At 68.7% G+C, this 14510-nt stretch overlaps 4 protein-coding genes across 4 annotated transcripts in view; 1 reads left to right on the forward strand and 3 right to left on the reverse strand.

The window, feature by feature from the left end:
- Positions 1 to 803, reverse strand: part of CHLNCDRAFT_51150 (hypothetical protein) — a gene marked incomplete at both ends in the record, with an annotated part of 3052 nt that extends 2249 nt beyond the window's left edge. The window contains 3 exons of the mRNA XM_005849876.1: positions 35 to 37; positions 229 to 379; positions 658 to 803. Coding sequence (XP_005849938.1) covers positions 35 to 37; positions 229 to 379; positions 658 to 803 — 300 coding nt within the window. The remainder of the gene's footprint in view (positions 1 to 34; positions 38 to 228; positions 380 to 657) is intronic.
- A 642-nt stretch (positions 804 to 1445) lies between these two features.
- Positions 1446 to 2654, forward strand: CHLNCDRAFT_143273 (hypothetical protein; the record flags this gene model as incomplete). Its single annotated transcript, XM_005849628.1, has 3 exons — positions 1446 to 1652; positions 1787 to 1929; positions 2189 to 2654. The coding sequence occupies 3 exons, from the start codon at positions 1446 to 1448 to the stop codon at positions 2652 to 2654; spliced, it is 816 nt and encodes a 271-aa protein (XP_005849690.1).
- A 217-nt stretch (positions 2655 to 2871) lies between these two features.
- On the reverse strand, positions 2872 to 7762 carry CHLNCDRAFT_30487 (hypothetical protein). Its single transcript, XM_005849877.1, has 15 exons — positions 7494 to 7762; positions 6999 to 7278; positions 6909 to 6912; positions 6638 to 6785; positions 6346 to 6416; positions 5976 to 6083; positions 5694 to 5792; positions 5376 to 5461; positions 4911 to 5039; positions 4666 to 4760; positions 4302 to 4410; positions 4018 to 4115; positions 3710 to 3851; positions 3458 to 3513; positions 2872 to 3207 (listed from the first exon to the last, which is right to left on the reverse strand). The coding sequence occupies exons 1-15, from the start codon at positions 7581 to 7583 to the stop codon at positions 3037 to 3039; spliced, it is 1686 nt and encodes a 561-aa protein (XP_005849939.1). The 5' UTR covers positions 7584 to 7762; the 3' UTR covers positions 2872 to 3036.
- Positions 7763 to 12646: 4884 nt separating this feature from the next.
- The window catches only part of CHLNCDRAFT_34803 (hypothetical protein), a gene marked incomplete at its 3' end in the record, with an annotated part of 5762 nt that continues 3898 nt past the window's right edge, over positions 12647 to 14510 (reverse strand). The window contains exons 14-18 of the mRNA XM_005849878.1: positions 14412 to 14503; positions 13988 to 14183; positions 13517 to 13661; positions 13004 to 13278; positions 12647 to 12757 (exon numbers count right to left, since the gene is read on the reverse strand). Of these exons, the coding sequence (XP_005849940.1) occupies positions 12647 to 12757; positions 13004 to 13278; positions 13517 to 13661; positions 13988 to 14183; positions 14412 to 14503 (819 nt within the window). The remainder of the gene's footprint in view (positions 12758 to 13003; positions 13279 to 13516; positions 13662 to 13987; positions 14184 to 14411; positions 14504 to 14510) is intronic.

A 14510-nucleotide genomic window follows, 5' to 3' on the forward strand; every position in this document is an offset into this window, starting at 1 on the left:
GCTCGCTCTCGGGCAGGCCGCGGCGGGACACCACGTACTGCGGGAAGGAGAGGGCAGGGGAGGGCAGGGCCAGGCAGGGGGTCGTGGGCGAGTGTGCGTGCCGGCAGGCTCGAGGCAAAACGTGTCCAGGGTAGCGGGCGTCGGCGCCAGACGCTTGATGACCCCTGCTTGCCCGCTCCCTGCCACCGCCATGCTGTGCATGCACCCCCTCACCACACACACTCCCACCTGGAACATGTCGCCGTTGGGCACAAACTCCATGACCAACGCCAGGAAGGGCTTGGCGGCAAACACCTCCTTGAGCTGCACCACGTGCGGGTGCAGCAGGCGCTGGTGGTTCATGATCTCGCGGTGCGCGTGCTTCACGTCCTGCTCCGAGCTGCGGGCGGGGGGAGGTGGCGCGGGAGGAGGCACATGTGCTTGAGTGAGTCGGCACACCGCGCGGCAGGCGGGCGAGCGCGGATGAGCGGCATGCCGGTTACGCATGGGATGGCTGCGTGTAGGGCTGCGCTGCACCCGCGCAGCAGCGCAAGATCAGCAGGCTGGAAACCCACTCCAAGCCCCACCCGCTCTGCGCTTTGCAGGAGCTGGCGGGGCGGCGGAGGGGGTGCAGCAGGGCGGCAGAGGCGGGGCGCCACCCCTGCCGGCCTCACTCACTCGACGCGCGTGAACTTGATGGCCACCTGCTCCCGCGTCTCCAGATTCTCAGCCAGCACCACAAAGCCAAAGCTGCCCTTGTTAATGTCCTTGATCTTGCGGTAGCGCGTGTTCCCCGCGAGGGGGTCGCCAGCCGGCTGTGCCATGGCTGTGTGCGATGCCTGATGAGACAGCTGCTGCGGGCTGGGACGGGTCTGCTGCGCGAGAGAGCCCTGGCTGGACGGGGACTCGGCACCCTTGCAGCGAGCGGTGCTGTTCCCAGCGGTAGCTAGCAAGCACAATCGGCCAGCTACGGCCGGCAGCCAGATTGGACGGAACAGGGCACACCGTGCTCTCGTGCTGTGCTCTCGTGGCCGTCGCCCAGGGATGTCTCTAACAGGCCCTGCGCACGCTGCATTCTCATCAGACACACTACCTCCATCCTTGGCTACCTTCTCGGCGCCCCAGCCACCATCACACGCCTGGTGAGTGCAGCACCCTTGGGCGCAGCGCCAGGCACCAGCAATGCCACGGGGGATAGCCGGAGCAGCGGTTGGCTGCATGGCGCTACCCTGGCCCCCAGCACCTGGCCCCCAGCGTGCGGTAGCGCAGTGCCGCTATGCCGCTGCCGCCCCGCTTTTTCCCTCACGCACCGGCCGTGCGCCGCTGCACTGCAGGCAGGGTGACAAAAAGACACAGTGCAGCTGCAGCCCTGACCCATCTTCCGTTGAGACCACCGCTTGGTTCCCACAGGAAGGTGGCGCAGCAGCAGCAGCGGGGGCAGCGGCAGCGGCGGACAGCACAGCAGCATGAAGCAGCGCAACATACGCAAGAAGCGCGCGCTGGATGAGCAGGAGGAGCTGTCAGAGGGGGAGGCGGAGGGGGCGGAGGGGCAGCCCAAGCTGACAGCCGATGACATCAAGCTGCTGCAGAAGCAGCGGCAGCGCCGCACGGTGCGCCTGGCCACTGCCGAGACGCGCGGCGTGCAGCCGGCCTGGCGCCTGCAAGCTGGCAGCGTGTGCGCTGCCTGGGGCGCGCGTTCAGGAGCCAGCAGCTGCCCTTGCGGACCAACACGCAGCCGCTCCGCCAGCCTCCGCCACCCCCACTGCTGACCCCCACCCTCCTTCATGTCCGCACCGGCCCTCCGCAGGGTGTGGATGTCGGCTCGCTGATGGTGGCTGACGTGCGGGTGGAGCGGAAGGAGGCGGGGGCAGCGGCGGTGGTGGGTGATGTGCTACAGGCGGCGTTCAAGCGCGAGCGGCGGCTTCACTCGGAGGATGAGGACGTCAACATGTGAGGCGCTGGGCTGGGCTGGGCGCTGGGCTGGGAGCTGGGGGCTGGGGGCTGGGGGCTGGGCTGGGGCTGGGGCTGGGCCGGAGCAAGCTGCGCTGGGCTTCCTGCTGCGTGGATGCCTGCCACGAGCCCCAGCTCTCCGCCTTCTTTCTCTTGCTGCGCTGCTGGGGGCGTCGCCCTGTGGTCCCTGCATCGTACCGCCCCCACCGCCGGTGCCAACCGTACCGCCGCCGCCGCCGCCGTTTCGTACCGCCTGCAGGAAGAAGTACGTTGAGGAGCAGCTGGCCAAGCGCATGGGGCGGCCCGGGCAGGAGGAGGAGGAGGCGGCGGCGGCGGAGGCGGAGCGGCGCGCGCGCATGCAGGACCCGCTCCTGGCAGCCATGCCCGAGGGCCTCCAGAAGCGGCAGCAGGACACGGAGCTGGGCCCCAGCTGGGTGGCAGGCATCACCGAGGTGCCGCTGAGCATGGAGCAGAAGCTGGCCAACATCGAGGCCACGGAGGCGGCCAAGAAGCAGCTGCTGGCGGCGGCGCCGCTGGGCGACGACGACGACGAGGGCGGCGCGCAGGGCGGCGGCGCGCGGCGCGGCCAGTACCCCGTCTCCTTTGGCAGGCAGGACCCCAAGCACCTCAAGGTGGTGGCGGAGGCGCAGGCCAAGAAGGCGCGCATGCGGGTGCTGCAGGAGGAGAAGAAGCGGCGCAAGAAGGAGGAGTTTGCGGGGTGGTGACGCGGCTGCGCAGCCGGGCGGCCGCCTGCCGCTCGCCGGCGTGACAAGCAGCAGCAGCAGCCACTCTCCCTTGTTCTCTCTTCCGATGGTTGCACTTCCCCCCATTGCATCTCTGCCCACGAGGCTTCTGTGACACGGGGCCCTGCAATGCGCTGCGCTTCCTCTGTTCAACCTTGTAAGCGCATTGCCTCCCAGCTGTTTGGCTGGCACCTCGTTGCGAGAGTCAGGCTGACAGGTCAGCGATAAGATAAATGCGACAGGTGCAGGGTGCGTCGTTGCAACGATGCATGCATGAGCAAATGGAGGCCGCCGCCGCCGCCGCCTCTGCAACCAAGGCGTGGCCCGGCGCCCGGAGGCGCCGAGCCGAGCGCTCGCCGCCGCCTCAGTCGGCCAGCATTTGCTCGCTGTCCACGTTCTCGCCGTCGTCCACCTGCGGCTTGCTGCTCTGCCCGGGCCCCAGCTTGTCCCGCTTCTTCAGCCCCGACACGATATCGTCGATGCGCAGCAGCAGGGTGGCGGCCTCAATGGACGTCTTAATGGTCTGCACCTTGACCTGCACACGGGGCACAGCCGGGGGCGCCAGGGAGGAGGTTGATGGGCGTGAGGGTGTGAGGGCGTGGGTGGGGAGGTGCATGGTGGCCGCGTGCGTGTGATGGCTGGCTTGTGGGGTGGAGGGGGGAGCGGCGACCCGGGCCCAGCAGGCCGGCAGCGGGGGCGAGTGCTGAGGTGCAGGGCGGGGGTTGCCGACAGAAGGGCGTGCCGGGCCTGGATGCCTGCCTGCCTGCCTGCCTGCCTCCTCTCACCTGGTACGCCTCCCACACCCCCAGCTCCTTCATGTCGACGATCTGCCCGCTGTTGCCTGCAGGCAGGCGCACACAGGGCAGCAGGCGGCGGGCGTGGAGGTGGGGGTGCGGTGCAGCAGCGTGGGGTGGGGCGGCTGCCCCAGGTGACGCCAGCCCGGCTCCCCACATCCGCCCGTGCCGCGTGCCTGCGAGCCAGCCCTCCGCCGCCCGCCACCACCACCACCGCAGGCACCCGCTGTGCCTCTGCCTCACCGTCGATTCCGTAGGTGCAGGCGGCATCCTCTGCATGCTTGGCCCGCAGCTTGGTGAGGGTGCGTATCACGTTGGCGCCGCAGTTCTGGGCCAGGGTGCGCGGGATGACCTCCAGCGCCTGGCCCACCGCGCGGTACGGGCCCTGTACCGCCGCAATACATGGCAGACAGCGAGGAGGTGCAGGCGGGGTGCGAGTCGGTGTCGGTGGTGGTGGTGGTGGTGGTGGCAATGCGCTGCTGATGCGGCAGGCCAGCAGGGGGCCAGGCGGGGGCGAAGCAAAATTAGCGGAGGCTGCAGGGGGGCCCCACCTGCTCCACGCCCTCCACAGCGCCGCTGTTGGCCCGCTCCGCCAGCCCCCGCGACACCGCCATCTCCACCGCGCCACCGCCCGGCACTAGCCGCGGGTCTGCAGCCGGGGAGAGGGCAGGGAGGGGATGGAACGCAGCAGAGCGGGGCGGCGTGTGGGAGCCAAGCCGAGGCAGGCGCCAAACCCCGAGGTGTCCGATTGCACATGCCCTGATGTGCCAGTACTCCCAGCCGCTGCTCTCGCCTGCCTCGCCACACCATGCCGCCTGCCGCCGCCCGCACCCACCTATGCACACGTTGCGCGCCACGCCCATGGCATCATGCAGGTTCCTTTCCACCTCGTTCAGCACATCCTTGGACGCGCCCCGCAGCACCACGCTGCATGCCTTGGGGTCCTGGCGGGAGAGGCAGGGGGGAGGAGCGTGGCAGCGGGGGTGAGGTGGGGAGTTGGGAGAAGGTTGGGTGGAGGGAGGGGCTGTTGGGACCATCTCAACCCAGGCCACCCCGCCAGCTGGGCTGGGTGCAGCGGCACACACCCCCTGCGTGCACGCATCCCACCCTCCTCCCCCAGGCCACCTCCCCGCCTGTCAAAGCCCCTCGCCTGCCCCATGCACCCCCCCTCTCAAACCAGGCACACCAGCCCGGCCCACCTTGCAGTCGACGATGAATGTGTAGAACTCATCCCCAATCTTGCGAACCTCAAAGAGGCCCGCGCCTGTGCCGATGTCTGCCTCCCGGATCTCATCTGCGGGCCAGCACCAGGCAGGCAGCAGTGACCAGTGATTGCTGTGAGCTCAGCTGGGAGAGCCAGCGCAGGCGGCGACCCGCAGCACGCCCTGGCCAGGCTCAGCTGTGCCAGTGCTTGGCACAGCTGCTTGGCGCAGCTGGCACCCACCCGGCCTGCTGACGATGGTGGCGCCGCAGGCGCGCGCGATGCGGTTGTTGTCCGTCTTGCGCAGGCGGCGGATGGAGGTGATGCCGGCCTTCATGAGGTAATGGGCGGCCAGGTCGCTCAGGCCCTTCTCTACAGGTGGGCAGGCAGGCAGGCATGCGAGGTGAGGCCGGGCGGGGCAGCGCGCGGCGGGAGGCAAGGCAGGCGGCAGGCACGCGAGGTGACCCGGCGGGGCCAGGCGGGGGCGTGGGGGATGTGGCGGGTGGGGCGTCCCTGGAACCATCCACACTGCCGAGGCCCCCCGCTCTCTGGCTCGACAGGATCACGCTTCCCGGGCCGCCAGGATACACACACACACACACACGGTCCTGTTGCCAGCCCCTCAACCCCCGCTCAGAACACACACACACACACACACACAGGCTCCCCTGGCCAGCCCCTCCACCCCAGCCCCACCACCCTGCCCACCCGTGATGACCAGGTCTGGCTTGAAGGAGGCAATCTGCTCGCAGGTACGCTGCACCCACTCCTCCTCCATCTTCAGCAGCGTGGCCCTGCAGCCGCCAGGCGAGGGCGGGGGCGGCGGCACGGCGGCAGGGGCGGCGCTGATGCTAGCATGGTGCCAGTGCGGCGCCTGGGCTGGGCTGTACCCAAGAGCCACGCACTCGGGGGGCACACACACACATACACATACACTGCAGCACGTGAGGCCCACCCAAGCGCACACAAGACCACACACCATGACACACACACACACACGAGAGACACGCAGCAGCCCCCACTCACCAGTCCTCCTCCTTCATCAGCTCCACATTGGTCTGGTTCTCCCCCTTCTTGTACTCCAGCGGGCAGTCCAGCAGCAGGATGCGTGGGCTGTGGATCTTGCTGCAGCGCGGGGCGGGGCAGGGCGCAGGCGCAGGAGCAGGCGCGGTGGGTGACCCAGGGCGGGGCGGGGCCCAAGGGGCGGAAGCGGAAATTGATGGGTGAGAAGACCTGAGGCATGCTCACAAGCAAACAAGCGAGCAGCCGCGCCAGCAGCAGCAGCAGCAGCACCCCCCAGGAACTCACCGCCGCATGCGTGCGGGCACCACCACATCCTTCTCAAACATCACGCCCCTGAGCACCCGGCTGTCCTGGATGTCGCCGCCCGGGATCTTCTCCACCTTGGCGTACTTCCTGAGGGCAGGGGCAGGGAAGGCAGGCAGGCAGTGTGAGGGCAGGCGGGCAGGTTGAGGACACCAACACGACATCAACCAAAACACAGAAACACGCGTGCATACTGACAATGGGGAGCCACAGGAGGCGGCGGTGCTGCGAGCTCTGCACACTGGGCTGCCGCAGGCACAGGCTCGGTGGCGCCGGCCAGCCAGCCACCCAGCCAGCCACCCAGCCAGCCACCCAGCCATGCCAGCCGGGGCCGGGGCAGCCAGGTCCTCACTTGATGTCGATCTCCCGCCGCCCCTCCCCATGGTCCACCGTGATGGTCTGCACCGCATCCAGCGCCAGCTCCTGCACCCCCGCCAAGCCAGCCAGCCCAGCCACACACCGGTCAGCCGGGGCAGGCAAGCAGCGGAGTAGCAGGGAGTAGCTGGCTGTGGCGTTCCCTGTGGCCGGCAGCACTCCTGCGGACTAATCTCCAGGCCGGAGCGCCAAGCCTACCCAGCCTACCAAGCCTGCCTGAGTGCCCCAGCTGCCCCCCAGCTGCCCCCCCGCCTCCCCCGCCCGCGCACCGCGATGAGCGAGCCAAAGCGCATTGTGAACTTGGTGCCTATGCAGCTGTTGACGATGTTGAGCATCTGCTGGCGGTCGTTGGTGTCGATGGGGAAGCAGACCTCGTCCACCACCCGCACCGCGTCCTCCAGCGCCCGCACATACCCCCTGCACACGCGCGCGCACGCGTGCGGGTGCACAGACGCACATGGGCAGGCAGCCGGGGGTAGCGTAGCAAGCGCGTGTGGGGACAGCAGCACGGGGCGGCAGGCAGGCATGGGACGCGAGCACGCTGCTTGGCTGTGCACGTCTCGCCGGCGTCGCCGGCATGCTCGCGCGCACGCCGGGCCGCCAGGCTGGCGCCCGGCTGGCGTGGCACACGCCTGATGATGGTGGTGGGGTGCAGGTTGCGCTCCAGGAATGGCTCCGCCGCCGCCAGCATCTCGCCGGCCAGGATGATGACGGAGGTGGTGCCGTCGCCCACCTCCTCGTCCTGCGTGCGGCTCAGCTCGATGATGCTCTTGGCCGCGGGGTGGCTCACGTCGATCTCCCGCAGGATGGCGTTGCCGTCGTTGGTCAGCACGATGCCGCCGTTGGCGTCCAGCAGCATCTTGAGCATGGCGCGCGGGCCCAGCGTGGTGCGCACAATGTCGGCCACGGCCTGCGGGCGGCGCAGGGAGGGCGGGATGGGGAGCACCATGGGGCAAGACAGGCATGGGGGGCTGCTTGGCGGGTGATACTGGTGCCTGGATGGCCCAGCAGCCGACCAGGGCTGCAGCTGGAGCCTGCTAGAGGCTGAACGTGCGCCTGGCCAGAGCAACCGCAGTGCAGCCACCGCTCGGATTGACCGGCAGCGGCATGGCAGCGGGGGCCCACCTTGCCCGCCATGATGTTGCCATACTGCGCCTTCTTTCCCGTGTCCCGCTTGGTGTTGGCCTGCAGCACCGTGACCGGCGCTTGCATCATAGTGGCGAGGTGGTGCCGCTCTCCCTGCCTCGGCTCCTATGCTGCCAGCCACTGGCACGGTGCGGGGCGCCCAATTGAGGCGACAGGGCGCGGGAATTGAAGCGGGAGGCAGTGATCAGACGTGCGATGCTGGGGATCGAGGGCGCCTGCGGGGGAACGAGATGGTCACAGCAACGAGCCTTGACCCAATTACAGCTGCGGGCAGCGCAGTGCGAGTTTGGCAGCGCTGCATGGGCCGGCAGGTGGAAGGGAGGGGCCGGCATGATCCTGCTGGGCTCGCTCTGGCATGCGCATTCTCCGTTTGCAGCAACCGGACACACCTGCTACATCTGTTAGCTGACCTGCGGCAGCCGCATTCGCTCCCACCGTTCACACCACCGCCTCCAGCCACCGTCATGCTGGCCTCAGCCACCGCACAGGCGCTTCCAGCGCCCTGGAGTCACACCACGTTGAGCGGCGGGCGGTGGGCCACGGTGCCTTCCAGGCGCCTACCACTGGCGGCGGCGCGGTGCTCCGCCATCGGCGGCGACAAGGTGCGGGCTCGCGCGGCTGGATCCATGGACCTGCTTCCCTGCAGCTTGAAGGGCGTGCATCTCATCACCCTCACTCTTCCGTTCCCTTGTTTCGCTCTGCGCAGGGGCCGGGCAGCGCCTTTGAGATCGCGGCGCCCACGCCCACGCAGCTGCTGGCCCGCACCGCCGCCGCGGTCGCCGCCTCGGGCCTGCTGCTGTTCTCCGCTGTGCCCGCCAGCCTGGCAGACATCACCACCGTCACTCCGCAGGAGGCCACCCAGATGGCCAAGCCTCTGAAGCGGCAGGAGGTCAAGAAGGGGCGCATCTGGACCTTGTTTGTGCTGGGCGCCACCGCCCTGTTTGGCAGCACAGGTGCGGCGGGGCGCTGGGCTGCGGCTGGCACGCTGGTCGCAGGCTTGGAAACCACCTGGCGCCAGCTGCCTGATGGATGGGTGCCCACCCAGGATCGCTCCAGTCTGCCGACACTTCCCCAGCGGCCGCCTGCGCCTGCTCCTGGCTTGCAGCTCACCTGCCCCGCCTGCCTCCCCGCCCCACGCCGTGCAGTGGTGCTGGAGAACAATGAGAAGTGGTTCCCAGCCATCAGCCGCGCCAACCGTGCCATGAAGTCGGCTCGGGACCAGATGGCGGCGCGCGAGGCGGCGGCGGCGGCTGAGCAGGCGGCCTTTGAGCAGCGGCTGGCAGCGGTGCAGGCGGAGCGGCGGGCCGATGCGGTGGTCGACAACGCCGTGCTGGAGGGCCTGCAGGAGGCCCGCCAGCGCAGCGCCCTTGCAGCCGCGCCGGCGGCGGCTGCGCCTGCGGCGCCCTCGCTGCCTGCGGCGGCAACAGAGGTGGAGCCGGAGCTAGAGGAGGAGGAGGAGGTGGAGGTGCAGGCAGCGCCTGGCAGCAGCAGCGGCAGCGGCATGGCCGAGGCTGGGGCCGCTGATGGCAGCGGCAGCAGCGGCTCGGCGGCGGCGTGGGAGGTCCGCAAGCCTCTGTTTGAGATCTCGGCCGAGCAGATTGAGGCCAGCAGCCGGCTGCAGGAGCTGCAGCAGGAGCTGGAGCGGCGCAAGGCCGAGGCGGCAGCCGCCGGGGCAGGGGCTGGCGCGGCGGCGGCGCCCGCCGGCAGCAGCGCGCAGCAGGAGCCGTAACCTCCTCTCTCTGGTTCTTTACAGTTGCTCATGCACAGGTTTGGCGAGCGGTTACTTCACTCGTCAACAACAAAGGGAAAGGGAGCAGCGCTGCCTGCTCTTGCAGGACACGTGTTCTGTAAGCGCACTGTACACATACTGCCTCAGCAGAGCGGCACAACGGCTTCCTCTGGAAGTCACTGCCACCGTTTCCCCCTATGAGTGGGCGATGTGATGCTGGGGAGGAACCCACGATAGGTGAGCACCTGCAGACTGAGGGTGTGCATCCACTCCGCCCAGTCCGCCAGAGGCTGCCTGCCAGCCCTCGGGCCGGTCGGGGCGGGCTCCTGAGCTCGCCTCCTCTCACCTCCCTCGTTCAGGCAGGCAGCCTCTGGCTCCCTGGGCCTCGCCGGGGATCAGGCGGGGCCCCGGGGCAGCACCGCCGTGCGTCGGCGCCTGCCGCCAGCCTGCAACCTACTGCCGCCCTGTGCTGTTTGCTGCACTCAATGCACTTGTTTTGCAGCAGCGACGGTGCATGAATGTCCGTGGTTTGTGCTCATTGCCAATGTTGCCGTTGAAGGAGGCACGTCGCGTGCAAGGGACACCAGTTGTGGCGCGTTGGGACTGGAAAAAAACACTAAGGCTGTTGTCGGCTGTCGATCCCTACACCCCATCCCTCACCACACCTAAGGCTGTTGCCGGCGATTGAAAACCCCAAGGCTCTTGCACGGGCGGGGTGCCAGCTGCGGTGTGCGGCGGCGGCGGCGGCGGCGGCGGCAAGGCCATGCTCCTGAGAATTGTAGCAGAAATGGCGGCAGGGCTGGAAATGGCGGCATATTTCGTGCTCCAGTGGCTTCCGCCGCTCCCCCGGCCGCCTGGAGCCAACGCCATCTCGTGATCCATGGTGCGGCCGGTGCGGCGCTTCAGATCGAAGGCGGGCACGGCGAGAGCGGCGGGCCCGAAGACGAAGAAGATGTGACCAAACACGGGTGACTCAGGGGGAGAAACGGTGGCAGCGACGGCTCCGGCCCGGGGAGGACAGTTCATACCCACGTCTGATTGGGTTCCTCACACACACACCCGTGTTTGGTCATATCTTCTTCTTTTTCTTGAACATGTGGGGATAACTGCCAGCGATGGCGTCGGCGCTGTGTGCGCTGCAGGGGGTGGCTCCCTTCACTGGAAGCTCGGCGTCTCGCATGATGGCCGCCAAGGCCCGCCAAGGTGAGTTGATGGCGAGCATAGCCGCTGGTTGCTCCCTGCGGAGGCCAAGGCTCTTCAGACGGACCGATAGCACTCCCACAACGACAGCACATGTTGCTTGCTCTGGCCTGCAGGGCGCGAGATCAGGACGCCCGTGCGCGTCACGCGAATGGCCTCGCGGGCGCAGGCCTCGGCAGGCGGGGGCGGCGGCGGCGCGTCGGGCGGTGGCGGTGGGCGCTATGGCGGTGGCGGTGGCGGCGGCGGCGGCAGCGGCAGCGACGGCGACGGCTCTGGTGGGCCCGCCAACGGTGGCGGCTCTGCAGCTGCGCCGGTGAGCAGCCGAGGGTTATGCACTAGTGCATGTGCATGCCTGTCCTCCTGCGCCTGATCCCTATGCTTCCACTTGCACCAGCTGTTGCAAGCAAGGGCAAAACGAGCAATCGCTTGGCCTCCTCCGCTGCAGGCCGTGCTGCGCACCGACTCCCCAGTCCACTTCTCCGTGGGCCAGATCGTGGGGGGCGTGTTCACGCTTGTGGCCGTTGTGGGCAGTGGGGTATGGTTCATAAGGGGACACATGGATAGCGTAATAGAGAAGCTGGATTCCAAGCTTGAAAAGCTGGATTCCAAGCTTGAAAAGCTGGATTCCAAGCTTGACGACGCCCGCGAGCGGCTGTGCTGGATGGAGGGCCACATGGGACGGCAGACGCACCCGCTGGCCAGCCCGCAGGCCACCCCGTCAGCGTGCCAGGAGTGCGGCCGCCTGCAAGTCCGCAGCTAGCTGCGGCAGCACCAGTGGCAGGGGTTTCCACCACCAGCTGGGTGTGGTCCCCGTGCCCCATAGCATGATTTTGCCCCATAGCATGTTTTTGCCCCATAGCATGTTTTGCCCCATAGCATGTTTTGCCCCTGTCTCATATTCAGACGCTCTTTCTATTGTCAACTGTCGAGCGAACCAGCCACCTGTACAGCAAATGCCAGCGAAACAGCGATACAGCGAACAGAGAATAATAATTCTTGTAAAAGTTTTACTTTGGGTGCCTGAAGGCCATGGCAAGCTTTTTAGGAGCCTTCCTGCAGATCCAGGCGCAGGTGGGTCAGGCGGCCGCCGCCGCAGGCACCCAGAGCGCCGCCGCAGGCGCCCAGAGCGGCTCGCCGCCCGCTCGCTCCGGCACGGCCCCTCTGCCTCCCAGCCCTCGCTGTCGCGCTCATACACGGGCTCCCCAGCGCAATCTTCCAGGCCCATGCCGGCGCCAAAGTCGTCGTCGGCGTCCCAAGGCACCTCCCCTCCGAAATCGTGCGGGTGCGGCACCTCCAGGAGCAGGTCCAGGCGCTCGACGTGCTGGGCCGCGCGGCGGGCAAGCCAGCGCAGGAAGGCCTTGCCCTTCAGGCTGCCGCCAGGCTCCCTCAGGCCCAGCTCCGGCCTTACGATCTCGCGCAGGAGCTGCGGGCTGTGCACCAGGCGCTCAAAGCGCTTGCACGTGAGCGGAACCGCGCGGTGCCTGCGGCGGCCAGGAGGCAGGCGCAGACAGCGGCTCATAAGAAAATGGGGCAGAGGCGGCAGAGCACAGGGTGGGTGACTTGGGCTTGAGCGTCGCGGCGGGCCGCCGCGCTGCACGCTTTGCTGCTTGGCAGGCAGCCCCATGGGCCCAGACAAACTCTCATGCAAGCAAAATGGCGGCCGCCAGTTCAGAGGAAGACGGGAAGGCAGGCCTCGAACCCAACCCTAGCCCTCCCTGCAGCAGGAGGAGAACCGCAATTCAAGCCCCGATTCACCTCTCCCGCAGCCTGAGCTTGCCCAGGATGCCAGTCGCCACGAGCTCATCCGGCAGGGTGCCGAAGCCCGCTGCGCGTGGGTCAGCTTGGGCTGCAGGCGCCTGCCTGGCCATGTTTGGACGCCCAGAAGCAGCAGTCTGGCGCTAGGTCCGAAAGGAGGGCCTGTCTACAATGTCACCTGTCCTGTACCGCCTCGCCGCTCCCGCCGCCAGAACGAGGATTTCCAACACCTGCTCTGTTACTGAGATGATCAGGGCTGCCACCAAGGAGCCTCTCATGAATATTGATCAGCAGCGAGCCAGACGGGAGCAGGAAGAGTTGAGCATGGACAACAACGGCGTGGCACTCTGGCCGGCCAGCAGCGGAGCAGAGAACACAAAGCAAAGCAGTGAACGAGGGGGTGTCGCGGGGGCGCGGGAGGCACGGGAGGTGCCGTGCCGCATCGCCCTCACGCCGCCGCAGCGTCGGCATCGCCGCCGCCATCGCCCTCGGTCCGCTGCCGCTTCCACTTGTGCGCCATTTCCAGCAGCTTGAGGTTGGGCGCCGCCGCCGCCTCGTCCTGCACGGCGGGGCGCGCGGCCAGCTGTCAACCACCTCGCCGCCAGGCACGCGCAGGCGCAGCACAGCGCAGGCAACAACTCGCACCGCCTACCACCACACACAACGCACCCCTGCACGCCACACCGCAACGAGCACTTCCAGCCACGCTTTGAGCGCGACCCCTCACACATACAGGCAAACAAAAGCAACAGCGGTGCCCTCCTACCCCCCCGCACCCCGCACCCCCCCACCCCCCCACCCCCACCGGGAAGATGTAGTCGTAGTATTCCTCCATGCCTCCCGGCTGGCTGCCGTCGTCCAGCACGATGGGCCGCTTGCGCTTCACCCGCCGCGGCATCTTCTTCTCCACCGCCGCCACCGCGCGCGCCGCCTCCTCGGCGGGCCGCGAGGAGGCGGCCGCCTCGAAGGCACGCCACGCCTCCAGCAGCATCACCGCCTCCTCTTTGGCATCGGGCTGCGAGTCGCGCAGGCCGCGGAACGCGCGCTCGTACACGCGCCGCGCCCGCGCCTCGCGCTCCGCTGCGTGTCCGGGGGAGGGGCGTAGGGGTGGGTGGGGGGTTGGCAGTGGGTGGCGGCATACCACGGGAGTCGGCAGGCAGCGTGGACCAGGGGCGCACGGCGACCAAGGAGCAGGCAAGCAGGTGTATGCCCGGCGGCAGGTGCGGCGGCACGCATGCGACCGGCGAGCCAGGCGCGCGGCCAGGCCGCCCAGGGCGGGAGGCGCAAGCACCCGGCCCGGGGCCTTGCCGTGGCCCACCTGTGCCCGCCTCGCCGCCCTCCGCCTCCTCCGCCTCCGCCAGCTGCTGCTGCCGCGCCTCCTCATCCTGCTGCTCGTCCTCCTCAGCCGGCATGGCCAGCACCGCCAGCGGAGTGGCCTCAAACTTGGCGTACGACAGCCAGACCTGCGGGGTGCAAGGCGGGGGCAGGGGAGGGCAGGAACGGGCGGGCACGGGTCGGCCAGGCTCACGTCAGGCGCGCGCATCTGTGTGTGCTTGTCCAGGCGGACCACGCAGGCGCGCAAGCAGGCGTGCGCGCCAGGCGGCTGCGGTCGTTGACGGTGCCGCCCGCGCAACCCCGACCCCCGCCAAGGCTGGCCCCCCCACCTCCTCCACCACCACCACCACCACCACCACCACCACCACCACAGCCGCCGCCGCTGCCACCACGCCGCCGCCCACCGCCACGGGCGCGCGCGCGCACACACACACACGCGCGCGGCAGGGCGCACCTTGACGTGTCGCGTGCGCTGCAGCAGTCGCTCGTACAGCTCGCGCGCCCCCTCCCGGTTCCCCTCCCCGATCTCAAAGTCGATGTACGCCTTCCACAGCACCTCGGGCATGTCCAGCACCGCCTGCGCGATGGCCAGCTCGTACACCGCCCGCGCCCGCTCCGCCTCGCCCAGGCTGCGCTCCAGGTCGGCAAACCTGCGGGGGTGGTGGTGGGGTGAGGTGTGGTGTGGTGTGGTGTGGTGTGGTGTGGTGTGGTGTGGTGTGGTGTGGTGTGTGTCGTTTGTTGTGTGTCGATTGTTGTGGAGCAGGAGGCTTCCACCCCAAGCTCACAGCCGCCCGCTGCATGGCAGCGCGGGCCAGCCGGCTGCCCAGCCCCCCAACCAGGCCCCCCCCGGCGCCTCTCCCCACAGCCATGGGCCCCACCTGCCCCACGCGCCCGCGTTGGCGGGGCTCCACTCTATGTATTTCTGGTACAGCGTGCGGCAGCGGTCGATGTTGCCCAGCTGCAGCTCCATCTCGATG

The sequence above is a fragment of the Chlorella variabilis genome, assembly GCF_000147415.1.
Source record: "Chlorella variabilis unplaced genomic scaffold CHLNCscaffold_5, whole genome shotgun sequence".
NCBI classification, from domain to species: Eukaryota; Viridiplantae; Chlorophyta; class Trebouxiophyceae; order Chlorellales; family Chlorellaceae; genus Chlorella; species Chlorella variabilis.

What these genes read in the sequence shown, in the direction of transcription:
- CHLNCDRAFT_30487 (XM_005849877.1), bottom strand. Translation starts at nt 7,583, where the DNA reads ATGATGCAAGCGCCGGTCACGGTGCTGCAGGCCAACACCAAGCGGGAC. An exon ending in CTGATGAAGGAGGAGGACTG is followed by an intron (nt 5,462 to 5,693) that starts GTGAGTGGGGGC and finishes TGGCGGCTGCAG; the next exon opens with GGCCACGCTGCTGAAGATGG. An exon ending in GCCAGACCTGGTCATCACGG is followed by an intron (nt 5,040 to 5,375) that starts GTGGGCAGGGTG and finishes GCCCACCTGTAG; the next exon opens with AGAAGGGCCTGAGCGACCTG.